Here is a 23,163-nt window from a genome sequence, read left to right as displayed (position 1 = left end):
CCTTAGAAAAATCAGTCTTGTGATACTTCTTGGCCCAGTCTTGACGTTTCATCTTGTGTGTCTTGTTCAGTGGTGGTCGTTTTTCAGCCTTTGTTACCTTGGCCGTGTCCCTGAGTATTGCACACCTTGTGCTTTTTGACACTCCAGTGATGTTGCAGCTCTGAAATATGACAAAACTGGTTGCGAGTGGCATCTTGGCAGCTTCATGCTTGACTTTCCTCAGTTCACGGGCAGTTAGTTTGCGCCTTTTTTTTTTTCAACGCGCTTCTTGCGACCCTGTTGACTATTTTGAATGAAGCGCTTGATTGTTCGATTGTTCGAATTTTAAGAGTGCTCCATCCCTTTGCAATACATGTCACTATTTTTGACTTTTCTGAGTCCGTCAAATCCCTCTTCTGACCCATTTTGCCAAAGGAAAGGAAGTTGCCTAATAATTTTGCACACCTGATATAGGGTGTTGATGTCATTAGACCACACCCCTTTTCATTACAGAGATGCACATCACCTGGTATGCTTAATTGGTAGGAGGCTTTCAAGCCTATGCAGCTTGGAGTAGGCCAACATGCATAGAGAGGGTAATGTGGTCAACATACTCATTTGCCTAATAATTCTGCACTCCCTGTAATGTTCCCTGGAGACTTTGATGGCTGAAGCGGTCAGAGCGGCCACGTCACTGTAGTGATGCGCCAAAAAGGATGGATGGATGGAGAATGTCCGTGAATCAAGTTAGTTCCAGTCATCTCTCCAAGTTCATCATTTCTCCCATGGCACGAAACTGTTGAAGTCGATACCGACACTGGAGACTCCTTCCATAAAAAGGTTACATCTCTCTCTCTCTCTCTCTCTCTCTCTCTCTCTCTCTAGCAATGATCTTTTTAACAAAGGAGAAAAGTATCACTTTTTAAAAAGCCATTTTGTATGATGTGACATCCGCTATACGAGAGTCTTTGTATGCTGTTGCTATGGAAACAACATATTAGAAGAAATGCACCAATATAAACCTGTGATATGAAAAATCAACCAATTTCAATACATGAGGAAATGAGGATAACGGAAGTTAAAGCCAAATGTGACATTTCTGTTAGAGGTCGACCGATATGGGTTTTTCTAAAGCCGATGCCGATATTTAGACGTCAGAGTCAGCCGATGGCCGATATGAGCTGCCGATTTTTTTGGGCCGATATGCTTTCGTATTGTCCTTAATTGGCATGCTAAAATATCATACTAGTAAGAGGACGCACAACACTTATAAACTTAACACGATTTATTGAAAATTTCAGAATTAACAAATTAATGACTTAAACATATTAAAATGAATAATCAATAGACTAACAGAGTGCAAGAAGACTTCCATGATGTGACAACTTCAGATAGTTACTTCAAAACGGCAAAATACATGTTCAAGTTATACAGTTTCACTGTGGAACTTCCACGCCTTGAACTTTCACACGTTTCCGTTTCAACAATATAAAACTCCGTCTCCCAGCATGCTGTGCAGGAAACCGGAAATAGGAACTGCAGAGGTCTAGCATCGGTCTCTGGTTCACAATCAAATCAAACATGTATACATCGCGAAAACGAATGGACATGGGATGGCAATGTTATAATACGTTCACAGGTTAGTTTTGTGTCCTCTTTTTGTTAACTTTTCACTTAGATTGTCCGTTACTACAGTTTAGATCGGAACATAGCGGTCACCAGCGTTAAGGGGGCTTACATAGTCGACGCATTCCCGACGCACTCGCGGCCACAAGGCTACGCATCGCAACGTTTCGTTTCGAGAGGAATTCTACAACTCCGATGCAGTTGAAATGCTATTCGTTTTTCCTTTTGCTAAATGAAGCAACACATCACAGATTACAACTATCATGAGAGCAAATATACGACTTTAGGACATTGAAATGTAAGAATTGAAGCCTTACCTGTAGGCTCTCTCTGCTGACTCCTGAAACGTTTGTTGGCTTGGGTCTTTTAGCATGCCGCGTTCTACGTAGCTGTCGTGCCTGACTTTAAATCGGTGCGACCAAATAAGAAAATCGGCCGATGCTGATTCATTAAAAAATGGCAAAAATCGGCTGATTAAATCGGCCGGCCGATAGATCGGTCGACCTCTAATTTCTGTATATTTAAAAAGTACAGATTTTTCATAATCAATAGCTAGCATCTGTACTACCATAACTAGCTAGATAAGCAAACCTCTAGACAGACGAAACACTGCGCACAGCAAGTTCCTGGGAGTGACCGCTTATGAAAACACTGCGGCTACACAGACATCGTGTCCTTTTAGTGCGAGTAATGAGGAATTCATCAGTGCACTATTAAACACGTGACTCGGATACTCGAACTGCGCTCAGTGTGTCGAACCACAGCGTCACACTCCCGCTTTCAGAAGAAACCATTCAAGACTAACTTATTAAGGACAGAATCCTGCTTCAGTCTGCGTAATGCCACGCCATGATGTTCGAGTTACTCAAAACCTCTGTCAAGCCATAACATTACCTGTACTTTTTTTTTTTTAAACAGAGGATTTGGCAAAATACCATTAGAGGATGGCCAAGCGTAACCTGCAGCAAAAAACTTTCCACAAATAAAACCTGCTGAGCGGAGACAGTCTCGGAGCGAGAGCCGTGTGCTTTAACAATCACACCATTTTAAACACAGTGCAGCTTTTTTGCTGCTTGTAGACTGACCGCACTTATGCCATTATTACATCAGGACCGTCTGGACACGGCTTTTTTTTCTGACGTTTGTTCCACCGTGTTAAAATCGTGACTGACTGTGGCAACTTCAGCTTGACATAACACTGGTTCATGTGCACGTACACACACCGCTTGAGTGGTGAATACGTATAAGGGTCCGTCTCAGAAACTGCTCTCCCATTTGGGACATTATGGTCAAAAAATAAATTTTCTAATTTTACTTTTTTTTTTTTGCATTTCCCTAACACTCAATGTTTCTTTTGTCATGTTTAATAAGAATAAAGATAGTATCTTGCTTTATCTGGCCTCCACTGTGGAAAATCTTTTTGATTACAATTCAAATGCTTTTGTAAAATTGATTTCCATATAAAATAACTACAGCATGAAGAATTAAAGCTCCTCCTTCACAGACGAGTGAAAATATTGAATAAATTTCCTCTTTTTGATTGCTTGGGTTAAAAATGCCAAGTTATGATGACTGAATTGATTATTCACTTAAATATGAATAATATGATACATTTTGGGTATTTGATATGGCGAAATAGGACACAATGGAAAAATCAAGAACACACCGGAAAGATGAGAATAACGGCGGTGGTAAAAGAACAGCGACTGTACCGGCTGAAGGTCGCGCGGGTCTCTGCTGCGGCATGCGAGCAACGGGACATCACTACCGCGCCGGACGGAGCGCGAGGCGGGGGCGGGGCAAAGTGACTGGCCGTAGATTCTATCAAAAGTTCGATCTAAATTGACCATGGCTGCAAAATATTGGCCAAAAATACGCAAACACTACGAAATATGAAAAAAAACATTCTATTGCCTTATACTGCAAGACTAAAACAAAATAAAAACTGTCAAAACTCACCTTTTCAGCGATAACGTCCGAACAGATCACCCGCGTAACAGAAAGACCGCAAATGGAAGCACGATCAACTTCTAACTGTTGGAGTGGAAAATTCCATTCTACACATGCAAATTGTTAATGTGTGTCCTTCCCCGCACACAAATAACACGCTACGGTAAAAAATAGACCACAACTCATTTTATAGCTCAGAAACTCATACAAGACCAGCTACCATTGTAACATTCTGTAAGAAACATATTCTATACCTAACGTTCAGCTTTCGTTTTAAAAAACAAAATTGCAGATTTATAACTACAACCCCGATTCCAAAAAAAGTTGGGACAAAGTACAAATTGTAAATAAAAACAGAATGCAATGATGTGGAAGTTTCAAAATTCCATATTTTATTCAGAATAGAACATAGATGACATATCAAATGTTTAAACTGAGAAAATTTATCATTTAAAGAGAAAAATTAGGTGATTTTAAATTTCAGGACAACAACACATCTCAAAAAAGTTGGGACAAGGCCATGTTTACCACTGTGAGACATCCCCTTTTCTCTTTACAACAGTCTGTAAACGTCTGGGGACTGAGGAGACAAGTTGCTCAAGTTTAGGGATAGGAATGTTAACCCATTCTTGTCTAATGTAGGATTCTAGTTGCTCAACTGTCTTAGGTCTTTTTTTGTCGTATCTTCCGTTTTATGATGCGCCAAATGTTTTCTATGGGTGAAAGATCTGGACTGCAGGCTGGCCAGTTCAGTACCCGGACCCTTCTTCTACGCAGCCATGATGCTGTAATTGATGCAGTATGTGGTTTGGCATTGTCGTGTTGGAAAATGCAAGGTCTTCCCTGAAAGAGACGTCGTCTGGATGGGAGCATATGTTGCTCTAGAACCTGGATAGACCTTTCAGCATTGATGGTGTCTTTCCAGATGTGTAAGCTGGCCATGCCACATGCACTAATGCAACCCTATACCATCAGAGATGCAGGCTTCTGAACTGAGCGCTGATAACTTGGGTCGTCCTTCTCCTCTTTAGTCTGAATGACACGGCGTCCCTGATTTCCATAAAGAACTTCAAATTTTGATTCGTCTGACCACAGAACAGTTTTCCACTTTGCCACAGTCCATTTTAAATGAGCCTTGGCCCAGAGAAGACGTCTGCGCTTCTGGATCATGTTTAGATACGGCTTCTTCTTTGAACTACAGAGTTTTAGCTGGCAACGGCGGATGGCACGGTGAATTGTGTTCACAGATAATGTTCTCTGGAAATATTCCTGAGCCCATTTTGTGATTTCCAATACAGAAGCATGCCTGTATGTGATGCAGTGCCGTCTAAGGGCCCGAAGATCACGGGCACCCAGTATGGTTTTCCGGCCTTGACCCTTACGCACAGAGCTTCTTCCAGATTCTCTGAATCTTTTGATGATATTATGCACTGTACATGATGATATGTTCAAACTCTTTGCAATTTTACACTGTCGAACTCCTTTCTGATATTGCTCCACTATTTGTCGGCGCAGAATTAGGGGGATTGGTGATCCTCTTCCCATCTTTACTTCTGAGAGCCGCTGCCACTCCAAGATGCTCTTTTTATACCCAGTCATGTTAATGACCTATTGCCAATTGACCTAATGAGTTGCAGTTTGGTCCTCCAGCTGTTCCTTTTTTGTATCTTTAACTTTTCCAGCCTCTTATTGCCCCTGTCCCAACTTTTTTGAGATGTGTTGCTGTCATGAAATTTCAAAATGTCTCACTTTTGACATTTGATATGTTGTCTATGTTCTATTGTGAATACAATATCAGTTTGAGATTTGCAAGTTATTGCATTCCGTTTTTATTTACAATTTGTACTTTGTCCCAACTTTTTTGGAATCGGGGTTGTAAATTTTTATATGGCGTAGTGATTTTAAGATCCTACTTTTGGTGAGGTAGTGACCGTGACCCTTGCCTGGGCCCGCCCATCCTAAGCGTGACGCAACACGAGGGCCTGTTCCGAGCTTAGTCTGGCCAGGCAGGCTATCTACAGCATTTCCAAGCTCCCGAAAAATCGGGAACCAATCAACTTTGAGCATCTCCAACGGCCCTGGGTAGAGGCGTGTTCAAGGCAGTGACGTAGTAGAACTGCGACCGGAAGCCATAGATTGTTTACAGAATCTATGCCGGAAACGCTTCATTCACATCACGAACATGGAGCAGCGGCAAGCCTTTAACACAGCGGTAGATGCTGTATTGAAAGCATTCAACGGGAAGTTCTCCTTGAAAACGGAGCAAAGAGCAGCCCTGGAGGTATTTATTGAAAGGAAGGACGTTTTCGCCTTGCTCCCGACCGGCTTGGGTAAGAGTTTAATCTACCAGTTAGCCCCGTCGCATCACATGTGTCAGAGGAAAGAGTGATGTGATTGGTTTAAGCTTCGTCACAGCCTTTTCTGGCTTCGACCAGTAGCAAACTGAGGCATTTCAGGGAGGCGGGTCAACCACGGGCTCTGGGAAACGGTTTGGCTTAATAGCTTGGCCAGACCAACTGCTCGGAGAGCTTTGAAGTCGCGTTAGCCAGGCTACCTTGACCCTGAGGCTCTCTGTTTAGATAAAAAAAAAAAAACGATCGTATTGGTTTTGGGTATGTGGAAAATGGAGTTACAACGGTGATCAAATATTTTGCATGACGTTTTATTCCGGTTATGATTATTCTGTGAGCGCACCAATCCTTAGGTGTATAAAGTTACAACTTAAAATACAATTAGTGATAACTGTAGACTTTTCAGTGGACTACAACCTTTTTAAGGGAATGCGACGTAGTCAACCATTTATCATGTCCCAGATCAAGCCGCCATTTTTCCACAAATTTGCAGAATTTTGGCCAAATTCTGAATAGAATATTCACAAAGATTGTTTTATCTGTATTATTTCTTTCATCATTTTATTTAAAATTAAAACCAACATCACCATTCAAAACCGTATAGTTTATTGACTGAGTATATTTAGTGGGGGACCCCCACAGCACCCAGTTTCTGAGACAGACCCATAATCAGTGAAGCTTCGTGGAGGAGTCCATGAAGTCCAGGTTTATTTCTCTACTTCACAAGTCGATCGTACAGCCGTAGGTAATGACGTTATTATCCTGCGTTCTTGGTGCCTTGAAAGTGGCAATTTGCAAGTAATGACGATTTCCCGTCTCGGGACACTCAACGTAGTTGTTGGTTGGGAATTAACAGGGAAGAAGTGGTGACTATACCACTGATAAAACTAATCACGGTTTTGAGGAGGTGATCATTAGTGTTCTCACTAACAGTCAGCTAGTTTGTTGCAAATAGGGAAACGCCGTTATTACAACTTGCGTATTAGCACTTCTGAGGCGCCACGAAAGCAGCATCCAGGAATGGAGCTACACTGCAGATACAAATTAAACTGAAGATGATTTTGTGCAGCCATTTTGGAGCTGAGGTTTGGAGGCTATTTATTTACTTTATCATATCGCTGTTTGTTATTTCCATTTTGGGCAAAACGTTGAAGCTTGATTTTAGACGTTACAGCCAATGATCAATCTTGCATGGGGGACCATTTTCATAGACTACGTAGTACAGTGATGTGGTTTGGGACTCGTATTACATTAGGGCAGAGTTTCCAGGGTTCCAAAATTGTTTACCTCTTCACGTCAAAAGAAGGAGAAAAGTTTTGCTTGTCTTGACATGGTGAATTATTAACATGAGGGAATACTTGTAATTCGCAACTAAAAAGACTGCAGCTACACTGGCAGCTTGAACAGGCTTTCTAGTGCGATTGTGTTGCGCAGAACGGTGTCAGTCCTGCGCGCCTTAGCACATGCACCTGAAGGTGCGCCTTGGGCGCGCGTGTGCGCCGTTAACAAAGAACACCCGTCTTTAAATCAGTGAACTATGTTTGGGCTATTTAAGGACTGCGCCCATGCAAGGACGATGCGAAGTATTACGCTGCGTCTAGGAACGTGAAAAATCCGAAAAATAAATTTCTCCATTTGGAAAACTGGAGATTTAAGAGTTTTGTCAAATATCCGGATTTCCGGGTAAATCCGGAAGACTTTCATCCCTGCACGTTCTAATATCTAATTAGAGCTTATTATTCGACTCTGAATTTATCAAAATCGGAGAAATGGCAATCAAATACCTCAAAATAAATAACGGTGGCGAATCATTTCATTTCATTCCAACATTTCACTATTTTTCTTTTGTATGGCTCACATTAACCATCACAAATGTGGTAAAATATTTTGGGGGAATTTTACGACAGTGTTGAAATCACTTACGGTTTGTTTTCATTCACAATGTGATTCCGCCCCCCCATCATATCCAACTTGTTTCCCTTCAGTTTCATTTCTTTAAATTAAATTTATACTTCAGGTTTTATTGGATGGATTAATCAAGATTTAACTTTATTTCCTGCAGAAGCTTTGAATTTGGTCGAGTCTAACTCTTAAAACTGCAGATCAGGTAATAGGTTAGAACACACACACACACACACACACACCAGGGCTTTGGATGGTTTCTCTTTACTGTTACAGCAGGGTTTCCCATACATAGACCACTGTGTGGCGCAGCGCCACACAATGGATTCCTAGTGCCACACAATCAGACTCATGATTTTGAAAAAAAAAATAATTCCGTTGTGTATCGTTCCATTCATTCATAGTGCTCTTTCTTCTCGTTCACACGCGTGCGCACCCAGAGAGAGAGAGGGGCGTGTCCACAGGCCTGCCGGTGCGCATATACCCGGACTGCAGGTAGGCCTGTTAGGCTAATTAAAAAATAACGCAGCCTTCCCGATTCGCCTTCCGACCCCTTATTTTAAAAGGTAGCCTACGTCGTGCTGGTGATGAGCTTTATCACAGCCTTCTTGGCTTACAGGAAACGGACATCCCTGAGTCAGGCTATAAACCAATTTTGATGCATACAGTAGCAGCTTGATGCGAGGAACCGGCCTTATTGCATTATCCCGTTTATCCCGCTTCAGCAATGACTTCCCTTACGATAGGGCACTGGAGTTTTTTTTTTTCAGGAAGCCACGCAGAATTAAATGTTCTGATAGGGCATGCAGGCTTTGCACCAATTAGGGTAATGCTTTTTCATTATTGTTAGTTGCCTTGGTGTTACCTTAAGTGGTTTCTTACATCTAATTATGATATATTTTATTATTATTTTGTTGTTACATTATATTATTTATTTCATTTTAGTATTGGTTGAGGTAAGTGTTGAGTTCAATATTTAAAATAAAAACCTCCAGCTTGTTTTTTGCAATTTATTCCTTGAATGTCAACTAAAGAATGATTGAAAGATTGCCACCAAAAAGGCAAAAAACTAAGGTAAAAACCAGAGATGCACCGATTGGCCGGCTGCCGATCGGAATCAGCCGATTTTCACATGATCGGCCATGACCGGCGACCAGCTGGTCAAAATTAAAATATGCTGATTTTCTGCCGATCAAAACTTGTGCATCACAGAGATGAAAGTGGAAATACTCATAATTCACAACTAAAAAGACTGCAGCTACACTGGCAGCTTGAACATGCTTTCTAGTGCGATTGTGTTGCGCAGAACAGTGTCACTCCTGCGCGCCTAACGAGCTCCGGCGCGCGCGCCGTTAACAAAAACATTCACTATTTGGCTATCCAATTATAGTGAATTTTTTTGTGCCAGATATTGGATGTGAAAAGAAGAAAATATGTTTGTGGTTGTGTGAATTTCCCATTACAGGAATTAATACGTTAGCTTATTACCAAACATCTAGTTAGATTTGTACAAAGAGAGAGAAAAATGTCTTTGTTTTACAACCTTGGATGCACTTGATTCCATTGGAAATTACTCTACAAATACACATTTGACAAAGATGATAGAATGGCTATGGTACAAGTATGACTGGAAATTATTTTTGTATTTTGATACTGAATGAAGAAATGGGTTGTTCTATAAGGCAGAAGTTTTCAGATCTAAATAGGCTTATGAAAGTGTGTTCCATAGCAGTAGGCAAATAATATATGGGGGGGGGGTTGTTTTTGTGCCAGATATTGGATGGGAAAAGAAAAAAATGTGTGTGTGAATTTCCTATTTCAGGAATTAATATGTTAATACCAAACGTGAAGAAAGATTTTACAAAGAACAATGTCTTTTTGTTTGTTTTCAACCTTTGAAGTGTTGAAAATTTATTACTGAAAATCTGGCAGAATGTTCTATTAAAGAAAAGATAAAAAGAAAATAGTCTTTGTGTGTGCTGTGAAGTGGTTTGAAAAAATGAAATTGGCCAAAATCGGTATCGGCAGGTCACACTCCATGGGAAATCGGAATCGGCCCAAAAAATTGCAATCGGTGCATCTCTAGTAAAAACTAAACTTTAACTTCAATTTTGGTGAGTAATTTTCATAAATTTAAAGACAGGTTTTCCACCAACATCAAGCCCAGCAAACTAACGGCCTGCCCTGTAATGTAAAGTTGGGTCGAGGAATGAAACCAGGAAGGATTCTGGTAAAAATTGTTTTAGCGGTCTTCTCTTAAAGAACTTTAAAGAATTTAGATTGAACTGAATAATTTCAAATGCTTCTTGTAGCTTTAAAATAGTCCCAGCAGGTGACTCTGAAGAAAAATACTGTGTGTTTGAACACCGCCCGCTGTAAACACTTTGCATACACCCCAATGACCGACTCCACCGACTGCCACCGCGCATGATTCCCTCATCGGCACAGTGGAGCACCACAAATTGCTACCTGGTCTGTGGGAAACGCTGGTTACAGTTTTACTGAAAAGTTATAAAATCATTAAAGCATGATGATCATAATCCCCTGCTTTTTGATCAACTTTGTTAAAAACACTTTCCTTTCATTGAAATAGTAAAAACATAGGAATAAAAAGGTTACGGTCAGGACGAGTGAAAAATCTTACTGGTGGATTAAAAAGTTAATGTCGAGCCCTGACTGCATTTTACTGAATCCTCCTAAGGCCACACCAATTTAATTAGTTGGTTCTCGGATTTTTTCAGGAAAAATATGAAGCGAGCGGGCGAAATAAAAAAAAAATTGCTCTGATGGTAAAATTAGTGGTGGAAATAGACCAAACAATACAGGCAAACCAGTAAACAGATTTTCAACACAGCTGTCAAAGATTTTACGCTTCTGTTCGCTGAATATCCTAACAATCACAAACACAGGCTTTGCAGGACTCCCCTCCACAGGCATGTTTCTTCCACAAGTCTTTATCGAAAGTGAAAAGGGGCGATTTGATTGGTTTTCGACGTCACGTGACCTCACGTCACCTTTTCTGTTGGCGGCAGTCTGATTTTTTTTTCTTTCATTTTGCGTTTTCTTAAAGCGGCGATTCCGAGAACCAACTAATTGAATTGGTGTGGCCTAAGAGAAAGTTTATTGAATGACTCCTGATTAATTTTATGAGGGTGTTCATATTGAGATAGAGTTAAACATAAATTACTGTGAGTGAGCCAAATTGCTCTTGGTGGCTAAAAGTGCCTTCATCTTGAAAACACCTTACAGATATGACGCAAGGAAGAGGATGAGCATCGAGTGTAAATTAAAACAAGCAGCTCCAAAAGTGAGAAACGTTCTTGAAGTGCAGCAAGGAATATTAAATATTTGGATTCATGTGCATGAGCAGTGACGGGGCCAAACCCCTTTCCTAAATGTGTTTAACGCAGCTTTCTAATGAAAGTATGATGCCAGCTTCATTAAGATACATGTTTTGGAAGCAAAACTTGAAAATCGTGATATACAAGAGTGCTCCGAGAGCACAATATCCCCTGCTGGCAACTCGGCCATAACTCTGGTAAAATGCAACTGAATTGAACAAAATTACAATATGCGTATTACCGACATACAACAAAGAATCCTGCCAAGTTTCGTGAAATTCCTCCAAAAATTCTGAGAGGAGTTAAATTTCAGAAGGTGAGTACCCTTCCCGGGACGGACATCGCCACGACATAATCCCGCTTCGGGCCTTTTGTCCCGCAGGAGAAAAAAAAAATTTTAAAAATGAGTGAAGTTGATTTCAGAAAGCAAGCACACCTTGATGAAATTGCCCAAGTTAACAAATCAAGGGCATAACTTGCCTAAATTAAACGAAATTTCAATCTGCGTATAACTGTCATATAACAAAGCCTTTCGCCAAGTTTGGTGAAATTCCTCCACAAATTGTGAGCGGAGTTGATTTCAGAAGAACGTTCACCCTCATGAAATTGTCAAAGTACAAGTTATTTAATGAAGGGTCAAAACTCGGGGAAAATTTTCACAAACGAAATTAAATCGCAATCTGCGTATTACCGTCATATAACAAGGCCTTTTGCCAAGCTTCGAGAAATTCGTCCAAAAATTGTGAGAGGAGTTGATGTCAGAAGGCGAGCACACCTTCATGAAATTGTCAAAGTACAAGACTGTTAATCAAGCGCTGTAACTCTGGTAAAACGTGACCCAATTGAACAAAATCTGCGTAGTACCAACATGTAACAAAGAATCCTGTCAAGTTTGGTGAAATTCCTCCAAAAATAGTGAGAGGAGTTGATTTCAGAAGGAAAACACTCATGAAATTGTCAAAGTATAATTTTGTTAATCAAGGGCTGTAACTCGGGTAAAATGTGACCCAATTTAACAAAATTACAATATGCGTATTACCGACATACAACAAAGAATCCTGCCAAGTTTCGTGAAATTCCTCCAAAAATTCTGAGAGGAGTTAATTTCAGAAGGTGAGTACCCTTCCCAGGACTAGGGTATTAGGCAGAAAAAGAAATTTACCAGTCAAAAATAATATTTTATATAATCCTGATAAGCGCCGCAGGTGCGAAGACGAGCGCCGCAGGCACGAAGTCCCTCTAGGGGGGTCTGGGGGCATGCCCCCCCAGAAAATTTTTGAAATTTAGACTTCATTTCCTGCATTCTAGGACATTTTCAGGGTGAAATGGCGTGTAATTTTTGATCAGAAATATTGCATATTTTTACTTTGTATTTTTTTCAGTTTCACTCCTGAATGTATCAGATGTATGTATGGTGTTTGATTTGGTAACAAAAGTGAAAAGAAAAACAACAATGAATTGTATATAATCTTTTGATCTAGTTACAGTATTTAATAAAAAAAAAAACCCAACAGTATTCTATTTTACCATACCCCAATGAAACCCCCTTGTTAATCAATGTATCACACATACCTTTTCTGTCTTTTTGTGGAAAAACGAATCAGTTTTTGTCACATTCAATTTGGGGCGTTTGTTGGGATTCATCTTGATCCAGAAGAGTGAGTCAGCAAAAAAAAATGCGGTTCTCCCGCCAAGAAAGAGGAAACTACAACGCAGGGTGTTTGGCAATTTTCGACCAATCAGAATTCGCGATTTATTCAGTCCGCATGTTACAAGATTCAGTGCGGGCCAAAATGGCGGAAACGATGAAATATTCTGATTTTTCATTTCAAGTTTTCAGTATTTTTCGTATTAAACTGTGTTTCTTACGATTTGTAAATGATGGCGGAACCACACACGGACTGGCCATCGGGAGTAGCGGGAGTTTTCCCAGTGGGCCGGTGGTTCAGTGTGGGCCAGCGGAGAAAAAAAAAAAAAAAAACAGTTGCGCGCTGGCCTTTAATATGATAAGCAATGTTAACAGTTTCTTTAACAAACTGTTAACATTGCTTATCATATTAAAGGCCAGCGCGCAACTGTAATAAGCAATGTTAACAGTTTGTTAAAGAAACTGTTAACATTGCTTATCATATTAAAGGCCAGCGCGCAACTGTTTTTTTTTTTTTTTTTTTTCTCCGCCGGCCCACACTGAACCACCAGCCCACCGGGAAAACTCCCGCTACTCCCGATGGCCAGTCCGTGTGTGGACGGAACATAACTGGATTTATCGGATGACATGTGGGAGTATTCATGTGCGAAAATTTTCGGCATTATCGTCCGTTTCAGTATCCGTCTGTGTGTATACTTGCCCGTTGAAATCGGCAATTGCCCGTCAAATTTACGGGTGGACGGGTCTCTGCCTAATACCTTACCCAGGACGGACATCGCCACGACATAATCCCGTTTGTGTCCTTTTGTCCAGCAGGAGAGAAAAATTGTGAGTGAAGTTGATTTCAGAAAGCAAGCACACCTTGATGAAATTGCCAAAGTTAACAATCGAGGGCATAACTCGCCCAAATTAAACGAATTTTCAATCTGCGTATAACTGTCATATAACAAAGCCTTTCGCCAAGTTTGGTGAAATTCCTCCACAAATTGTGAGCGGAGTTGATTTCAGAAGAACGTTCACCCTCATGAAATTGTCAAAGTACAAGTTATTTAATCAAGGGTCAAAACTCGGGGAAAATTTTCACAAACGAAATTAAATCGCAATCTGCGTATTACCATCATATAACGAGGCCTTTTGCCAAGCTTCGAGAAATTCGTCCAAAAATTGTGAGAGGAGTTGATGTCAGAAGGCGAGCGCACCTTCATGAAATTGTCAAAGTACAAGACTGTTAATCAAGCGCTGTAACTCTGGTAAAACGTGACCGAACTGAACAAAATCTGCGTAATACCAACATGTAACAAAGAATCCTGTCAAGTTTGGTGAAATTCCTCCAAAAATAGTGAGGAGTTGATTTCAGAAGGAAAACACACTCATGAAATTGTCAAAGTATAATTTTGTTAATCAAGGGCTGTAACTCGGGTAAAATGTGACCCAATTTAACAAAATCGCAATATGCGTATTACCGACATATAACAAAAGAATCCTGCCAAGTTTCGTGACATCCCTCCAAAAATTGTGAGAGGAGTTGATTTCAGAAGGTGAGCGCCCATCCCGGGACGGACAGATGGACATCGCAACGACGACATAATCCCCCTTCGGGCCTTTCAGCCAGCGGGGGATTAAAAACCAGAGAAGGAAAAGTTTGCGAAGATTAAAACAGTAGCAGGAGCTGTAAATGAGTAAAAACATTCAGCAAGCAAAAGAAAGACTCCCTTATCCTGCTGAGCATCTCTTAGTATAATTAAGGCACATAAGTGAAGTAGAAAGGGGTTCAGCTGAGACAAAAAGTTTGGAAATTCCTGGATCGTCATGTATGGAGGAATTAAATACATATTTTTTAAATTTAAATAAAAGATTTGGTTGGTTTTATTAGTGCAGCTGATGGACTGCACAAAAACACCAAGTGTAAATCAAAGCTGATCTGTTCAGAGGCCTAGCCATTAAAAGACATTTGTGGATTAAACAATTGGAACGATCAGGAAAGAGTTTGCGAGTCCCACCAGATACGGTACCCTGCGTCTGCACCTTTTCGCTCACCTGGAGCTGTATTTGTGCAGGATGCTCTCCAGCGTGCTCACCAGCTCCTCAGAGTTGACCGTTTTCTGGCTCCCGAGGCAGTGCATCTTCTCGTAGAGGTCCGCGAGCTCCATCCTGGCCTGCGTGAAGTGGCACAGCTGCTCGGATAAATGCGACAGCAGCTCCTCCAGGTATGGCGTGGAACCGGTCGGCGCCGGGCGTCCCATGGACACCACCTTCTTCAGCTCGTTCTGCAGGGACGTGTAAATGGTCCTGATGGAATCCTTCCTGCTGAAGAACGACTGACCTCCTGGAAAAAACACAACACAGTACAGTACACTGCAGGGGGCAGACACCACGTGTGCGTGTGTTCAAGACTCATCAATTCAACCAACGCCATCCAGGTCAAACCTACAGCAGCAATTTACTCGATAGGAGAACGGTTCTGCTCGGTGGCTCTCCGGCTCCATCTGCTGTACAAAACGGAAATAAGAACCTGAAGTGCTTTGAGGAGAACTGGACTGAACGCAGGGAGTTATGAGTTATAAGCTGTACAGAAGGGCTCGTCTAAATTTCCACTGAGCTCTATAGTAAGATTAAAGAAATCTAAAGCGACCTCGGTCAGATTTTATACGATTAGTCTGTGCGAATATTTTCCTGCCTCTAAACAGCCTCCTGTTATTTTTATTACGTCATGGTAGAATTGCAGACAGGACAACAAGCACAGGATAATAACCCCCCCCCCACTGCCTCCCCTCAGAGCTGCTTGACACATGCTTATTAGGGTGCATCAGTTGCCCCCTAAAAATGAAAAAGTTCCTCTGATCATGATGCATTTTTGTTTTTATTTTTCTTTTGGTAAGAAAACACACTGGGTGAAATATTTTGACAAAATTCAAAAGTTTAATGGTGGCACCAGGAGCTCAAAGTTAGGGAAAAAGCTGCTATTTTATGACTTTTATGACAAAATTTCGATCACTTTTCATGAAACATTATGGCACCTTAAAGAGTATACCAAAATATCTTAGATACTCAGTGCGTTTACATGCACATAGAGAAAATCGAATTTCTGCCGTAGCTCGACTGAAATCGAAGTTCTAAATGCCATGGAAACACCTTAGCTCGGCTGAAATCAAACCGAACTGGATTTCTCGTAATCGAGCTACGCGACCTAGATTATGCGATTGAAGCCGAGCTACTTAGTGCATGTAAACCCTATCGAGCTACGTAGTCGAGCTACTTACTTCAGCACTGACCCTTCCGGAAGTGACGAGACCACAAGCGGGAAACACGACAGCCTCGGTCGGCATGACAACAGTAGTAGAAACATGCACTTCTGGAGCAATGAGGAGATAGAGTTCATGCTCATTCAGCTTAAGGAGTTGAAAATTATTTATTTATATATATAAAAAAAAAAAATCTCCTTCTCACCCCCGGCGGGGGGGTGGTATCCATGTCATCCTCAAGCTCGGGTCCTCTACCAGAGGCCTGGGAGTTTGAGGGTTCTGCGCAGTATCTTCGATGTTCCTAGGACTGCGCTCTTCTGGACTGAGGCTTCAGATGTTGTTCCTGGGATTTGCTGGAGCCACTCTCCCAGTTTGGGGGTTACTGCCCCAAGTGCCCCCACTACCACGGGGACCACACAACCCTTGACCTTCCACATCCGTTCCAGCTGCTCTTTCAACCCTTGATACTTCTCAAGTTTCTCATGTTCCTTCTTCCTGATGTTGGCGTCAGCTGGGATCGCCACATCTATCACCATCGATTATCGATGGACGAGGACAGAAAAAAAAAAAATTTTTTATATATATATATATATATATATATATATATATATATATATATATATATATATATATATATATATATATAAAGCCACCTGTGGCTCGGGTGCACAATGTACCTCACACAACAGCTCGATTTCCTTGTGTGCATGTAGGATTGGATTTCTCTGGCACCCCTGCTGGGACCCTCAGCTCGATTACCGACAGCAGCTCGATTTGGATGTGCATGTAAACGCACTGACTGTAGACAGTACAACCCCAATTCCAAAAAAGTTGGGACAAAGTACAAATTGTAAATAAAAATGGAATGCAATAATTTACAAATCTCAAAAACTGATATTGTATTCACAATAGAACATAGACAACATATCAAATGTCGAAAGTGAGACATTTTGAAATTTCATGACTGTCACGACCCTGTCTCATTTAGGAGCCCCTTAGCTCCGCCCTGTTCCCTGTCTCCTTATTATGTGTTTAATCAGCAGGTGATTGGGGTGCAGGTGCGGAGAGTTGGCTTAACAAGGGGCCTGGCCTTTTAAAAAGATCAGCTGGCCAGGAGGAGAGTGGCTTCCTCCTTCCAGGCATTTTTGGGGTTTTGGTTTGTTGTTTGGACATATCCTTAGTACATTATATTTTTATTTTTTTCATACTACTGATTTTTATCTATTACTTAAATAAATTTCTATATCAAATTATATTACTACGTGTGGTCTCCCTTTATGTTGCACTTGTTTGAGCCAGCAGGTGTAACATATGGGGGCTCGTCCGGTTTTGGAACTGATTTTGGGTAAACTAGCGCATTAAATTGGTGGGTGACTCGCGTAGTATTTTTGTATATTTTGATACATTTTCGTTTGGGTTGTTGGTTAATTGTTTCTGTTTGTTGGGGGAGAAGGAAGTCTCATCGTTCTAGTACCAAGTATTTTGGTTGAGGCAATTGCCCCTTGATTGCTGAGGTAACGCAGGTGGATTAGATTCACCGGAGTAACGTGCAAACCTTGCGGTAGGAGTTGAGCGCCTAACGCTGTTTGTTTTTTTTGTTTGTTATTTTAGTTTTTTGTGTTTGGGAGTCGAACGCGGGGGGGGTTCTTCGGAACTCAATCGTATGGGGGCTCCTGAAGACTAGGTTAGTTTTAATTAGGGATTTCTGTTGAGTTAGGTGCGGGGCTACTCCTGTGCGTTTTAACTTTCAGCAATTGTGGGACATGCGCCTCAAGGAAATGGTTGATATGCATGTAAAGGGCATTTGGTAAATAGTATTGGGCAGCTACTTTTGGCCTAGTAATTTGGGCAGCTATTTTTGGTTTTGGCATTTGGTAAGTAGGCTAGTAATTTGGTTAGGTGCGTGGTAAGTAGTTTGGCATTTGGTAAATTTGGTCAGGACAGTTTGGCAACTTTTGGATCGGCTGTGAGTGTTATTTGGTCATTTTTGTATTGACATTTGGTAAGTTGTGTCATGGATAGTGTGAGCGCATTTGTGGATTCTCCGTCGGAGGAGGCATTAAATGGTTTGACGAAGGCTCAACTTTGGGAGGTAGCTGCACATTTTGAGTTTGTGACAGATTTACCCAAGACTTTAAGAAAGGATGACTTGAGACTGGCTGTAAAAGACAAATTGGTAAAATTGGAGATGTTAGATTTTTCCAAAATGATACCTTTTAGTGTACCAGTATTGGGTGCATCTGTAGTTCCATCTACAACACTTAACTTTTGAGCAGCAGAAGGAACTAATTAAGTTTCAATTAGAGAGAGATCGACTGGCTGCTGATGTCCGTGATAAAGACCGGCAGCTGGAATATGAAAAGTTATGTAGGGGTGTGGACGCGAATAGCGCTGGAAATACCGGCGATTCTAAGGAATGTAATGTAGCAAATATGGTTAAACTTCTGCCTAAATTCAACGATAGAGATCTTGAAACTTTTTTCGCATTGTTTGAAAATCTGGCTGTTGATCGAAGGTGGAGTGACTCGGAGCGCACTTTGTTGTTGCAAAGTGTGCTCACGGGAAAAGCCCAGGATGCTTTTGTTGCGTTGAGTGCTGATGAGAGAAAGAAGTATGCATCGGTTAAAGGGGCCGTATTGAAAGCTTACGAGCTGGTCCCCGAGGCCTATCGTCAGAAGTTTAGACATTGGAGAAAAGGTGACAGGCAGCTGTATACAGAGTTCGTTAGGGAGCTCACTACTTTTTTCAATCGTTGGTGTACAGCTGAAGGTGTCCATATATTCGAGACTCTGTGTGATTTAGTTTTGCTTGAGCAATTTAAAAACACCATTCCTGATCGTATTGTAACTTATATTATGGAGCGGAAAGTTAAAACTGCCGCTGAAGCTGCGGTGTTGGCAGACGAGTTTGTTTTGATCCACAAGGGTAAGTTTGTTAATGATAATGGTGTGTCTTTTGGTAGTCGTGGCCCTCGTTATCATCGTTTTTCTGTTTTTAGGCAGTCTGCATATCCCAGCGTTACTGGGGATGACCAGTGTCGTTATTGTAACGAGCGCGGTCATTGGAAGAAAGAATGTCCTCTTTTGCAGGGAAAGGGTAGGGGTAGAATTGCTCCAGCTAAATCTGTGGGTGCTGCATCCTCTAAACCTGTGTGCGCCGTTTCCTCCAGGGGCGTGGGGACGCCACTGGAGGATGCGAGCGTTAGTAAGCTTGAAGAGGTGTTGACTAGTTCTGTGTGCAGTGTGTCAGCTGATGTGAGCGTTGACAGGTTGGTGATGGAGACAGAGTATAATGGTGGCTATGAGCCATTTATTACAACTGGGTTTGTGTCTGTAGTGGGCAGCCAGCAGAAAGTGCCAGTAAAAATATTGCGTGACACTGGGGCTTCTGAGTCCTTTATAAAACAGGATGTGTTGCCAGTTAATGAACAGTCTGATACACACCGTTGCGTTCTGATTCGGGGGATAGGAATGCATACATTTTCTGTACCCTTACATAAATTTAATTTGGAATCTGATTTAATAAATGGGGAGGTTACGATGGCTGTTCGGCCCGAGTTACCGGTAGAAGCGGTGGATATTATACTGGGAAACAACCTGGCCGGTGGGCGGGTGTGGGCTGAGTCAGCGCTGCCACCTGTTGTAAGTGTAGCGCCATTGCCTGTGGTATCGGACGAATGTGGAGATCAGTTTCCTGATGTGTTCTGTGCCTGTGCTGTGACCCGTGCGCAGAGTCGCAGAAAAGATGTTAAGTTTAGTGCCATTTCTGTTCCAGTTTTGCCATCTTCTTTGTCCCGGGAGGATCTTGTTGCAGCGGAGCAAGGGGATGAAGAGTTGGCAGGGGTGTTGAGTGGGGCGTTGCCTGTAGAAGATGTGAATTCTTATACGAGTGGTTATTTTGTTATTGATGGGGTATTAGTGCCTAAATGGTCTGCTTATGGGGATGCTGACCCAGTATTGCAATTGGTGGTACCGGTGAAATTTCGGGAGTTGGTGTTACAGTCAGCTCATGGTGATGTCGCGGAACACTTTGGTGTGCGTAAGACGTACCAGAGATCGTTACAGCATTTTTATTGGCCGAAGATTAAAAAGAGTGTGGCTGAGTATGTTCGGACATGCCATGTTTGTCAATTGACAGGGAAGCCAAATCAGACAATTAAGTCTGCGCCGTTACATCCCATCCCTGTGGTGGGGCAACCATTTGAACATCTAATTGTTGATTGCGTAGGTCCATTGCCGCCATCGAAGTCTGGGTGCGCCTACTTGTTAACTGTTATGTGTCAGGCCACGCGGTACCCAGCGGCCTATCCGTTACGCACCATTACCACTCGTTCTGTGGTTAAAGCGCTGTCTCAATTCATGTCCATATTTGGTATACCAAAAATCGTGCAAAGTGACCGTGGTAGTAATTTCACCTCGGGTTTGTTCAAGGAAGTTTTGAATCAGCGCCACGTTAAACATAGGGTAAGTAGCGCATATCATGCGCAGAGTCAGGGCGCTTTAGAGCGTTTCCATTGTACGTTAAAATCTTTATTGTGCGCTTACTGTGTGGAGTTGAATAAAGATTGGGAGGAGGGTCTTCCTTGGCTCCTACTAGCTGCTCGTGATGTTACTCAGGACAGCATGGGATTCAGCCCAAATGATTTGGTGTTTGCGCACAAAGTTCGTGGACCTCTTTCTGTGTTAAAAGAGGGAGTGGAGCAGGTGGAGCCCCCTGTAAACCTAATTGATTATGTGCACGGTTTTAGAAGAAAGTTATTGCTTGCGTGGAAACTGTAAGGAAAATTTGTCCAAAGCACAGAAAAAAAATGAAGCGCCTGTATGACCGACGCGCTGTAGAGCGTGTATTTAACATTGGGGATCAGGTTCTGGCTTTGCTTCCGGTGTCGGGCTCGCCTTTCTGTGTTAAGTTTTCGGGTCCTTATGTAGTTGTGCGTCAGGTGACTGATTTAGATTATTTATTGTCCACTCCAGATCGTAGAAGGGCTAATCAGTTGTGTCATGTTAATCTTTTAAAGCCCTACTATGCTCCCGCTTTGAAGACAGACTTTGGTGGTGGGAGTACCAAGGCTGTCGGTTTGGCTGTGGTGAGCGAAGTGGAGGCGGAGTCTCAGGATGTGGCGGCTCCTGAGGATGTAAGTGCTTCGGGTACAGTGTGGCAACCGCGACTGAGAAATTCTGAAATGTTGTCGAATTTGGATTGTTTGTTTGGTCACTTGTCTTCTGAACAGCAAGGCCAATTGAAATCTGTGATTTGTGAATTCGATGCTTTGTTTTCTGATGTGCCTACCTGACATTGTGCCACATGACATTGTGGTTGAGAATAGTCAGCCCATTCTTCAACGTTTTTACCGGGTGCCGCCCGAGAAAGAGAGATACTTGGAAGCCGAGGTGCAATATTTGTTAGATCATGGCTTGGCCAAGCCTTCCTATTCCAGTTGGTCGTCACCATGTTTGTTAGTTGCTAAACCGGATAACACATTTCGGTTTTGCACTGACTATCGTAAGGTGAACAAGGTTACTAAGCCCGATTCCTTTCCGCTTCCAAGGATGGAAGACTGTATTGATAGGGTGGGCTCAGCTCACTTTGTCAGTAAGTTTGATCTCTTAAAGGGGTATTATCAGGTTCCATTGACGCCGCGAGCCCAAGAAATTTCTGCGTTTATAACGCCATCAGGGTTGTATTCGTATAATGTCATGAGCTTCGGATTATGCAGCGCACCTTCCACCTTTCAGCGGCTCATGAATCGAGTTGTTGCCGGGTTGGAGGGTTGTGCTGTTTATCTCGATGATGTGGTGACATATAGTGATACTTGGGAAGAACACCTGTCTTGTATTAGATCATTTTTTGAGCGCTTGCGTGCTGCAAAGCTTACTGTTAGCCTTGCTAAGTGCGAGTTTGCTCGTGCTACTGTAGTGTACCTGGGTAAGGTTGTGGGTCAGGGTAAAGTCTGCCCAGTCCGAGCCAAGGTACAGGCTATTGATGCGTTTCCCCCACCTACCTCGAAAAAAGAATTGATGAGATTTTTAGGTATGGTGGGTTATTATCGTAGTTTTTGTGCCAATTTTTCCACTGTTGTCGCTCCATTGACTGCTCTTTTGAAAAAAAAATGTTAAGTTTCTTTGGTCTCTAGATTGTCAGACTGCGTTTGAAAATGCGAAGTTGCTATTGAGCACCGCTCCTGTTCTGGCTGCTCCTAGGCTTAATGTGCCTTTTCAGTTACAGGTGGATGCAAGCCAAGTGGGTGCTGGAGCGGTTTTGTTGCAGTTAGATAAAGCAGACATTGCGCGTCCAGTAGGTTATTTTTCTAGAATGTTCAATAGACATCAATTGAATTATTCTGTTATTGAAAAGGAGGCGCTAGCGTTGGTTTGGGCTCTGCAACACTTTGATGTTTATGTGGGTGGAGGGGTTCGACCAGTGGTGGTCTATTCTGACCACAACCCGCTCACATTTCTCCATTCGTTGCAGAGCCCTAACCAGCGTCTTATGCGCTGGGCATTGGTTCTCCAGCCGTATAATTTAGAAATTCGTCATATTAGGGGGGTGGAAAATGTCATGGCTGATGCTTTGTCACGATCTCCTATGGATGACTAATTTCTTAATTGCATATCTGATCATGTCAGAAGCGAATGTGTCTGTCTCGTTTCTGCCTGCCTTAAATAGCTGCCTGGCGCCGAGGTTTGCCGGTGGGTGGGGAGAGTGTGACGCAGGAGGGTGCTGACTTTGTGATTGGATGTTGTGTATCATCTCGTTATGGCTGGAATGTGTGAGATTTTGAATTTGTTGTTTAATATTTGCTGTGCCCTTATTAGTGTTTGATTCGCATGTCGTTATGATGTATTGTGGTATTTAGGTATTTGGAATAATGTGTATTATTGTTGTATTGTCTAAGTGGTTATATTTACAGAAACCCACAGGGGTGTGTCTCTGTTTTAAGGAGGGGGGTGTCACGACCCTGTCTCATTTAGGAGCCCCTTAGCTCCGCCCTGTTCCCTGTCTCCTTATGTGTTTAATCAGCAGGTGATTGGGGTGCAGGTGCGGAGAGTTGGCTTAACAAGGGGCCTGGCCTTTTAAAAAGATCAGCTGGCCAGGAGGAGAGTGGCTTCCTCCTTCCAGGCATT

General features: G+C 42.2%; 1 protein-coding gene across 3 annotated transcripts in view; it reads right to left on the bottom strand.

The window, feature by feature from the left end:
- kics2 (KICSTOR subunit 2) overlaps positions 1-23,163 on the bottom strand; it is a 50,370-nt gene that overhangs the window by 9,555 nt on the left and 17,652 nt on the right. For all 3 annotated transcript variants that reach the window (XM_060903703.1, XM_060903702.1, XM_060903705.1), the window contains exon 3: positions 14,835-15,123. In XM_060903703.1, coding sequence (XP_060759686.1) covers positions 14,835-15,123 — 289 coding nt within the window. The remainder of the gene's footprint in view (positions 1-14,834; positions 15,124-23,163) is intronic.

Source organism: Neoarius graeffei, chromosome 21, assembly GCF_027579695.1.
Source record: "Neoarius graeffei isolate fNeoGra1 chromosome 21, fNeoGra1.pri, whole genome shotgun sequence".
In the NCBI taxonomy this organism is placed as follows: Eukaryota; Metazoa; Chordata; class Actinopteri; order Siluriformes; family Ariidae; genus Neoarius; species Neoarius graeffei.
Note: the sequence above shows the minus strand (reverse complement) of the source record. Positions and strands in the feature narration are given on the sequence as shown.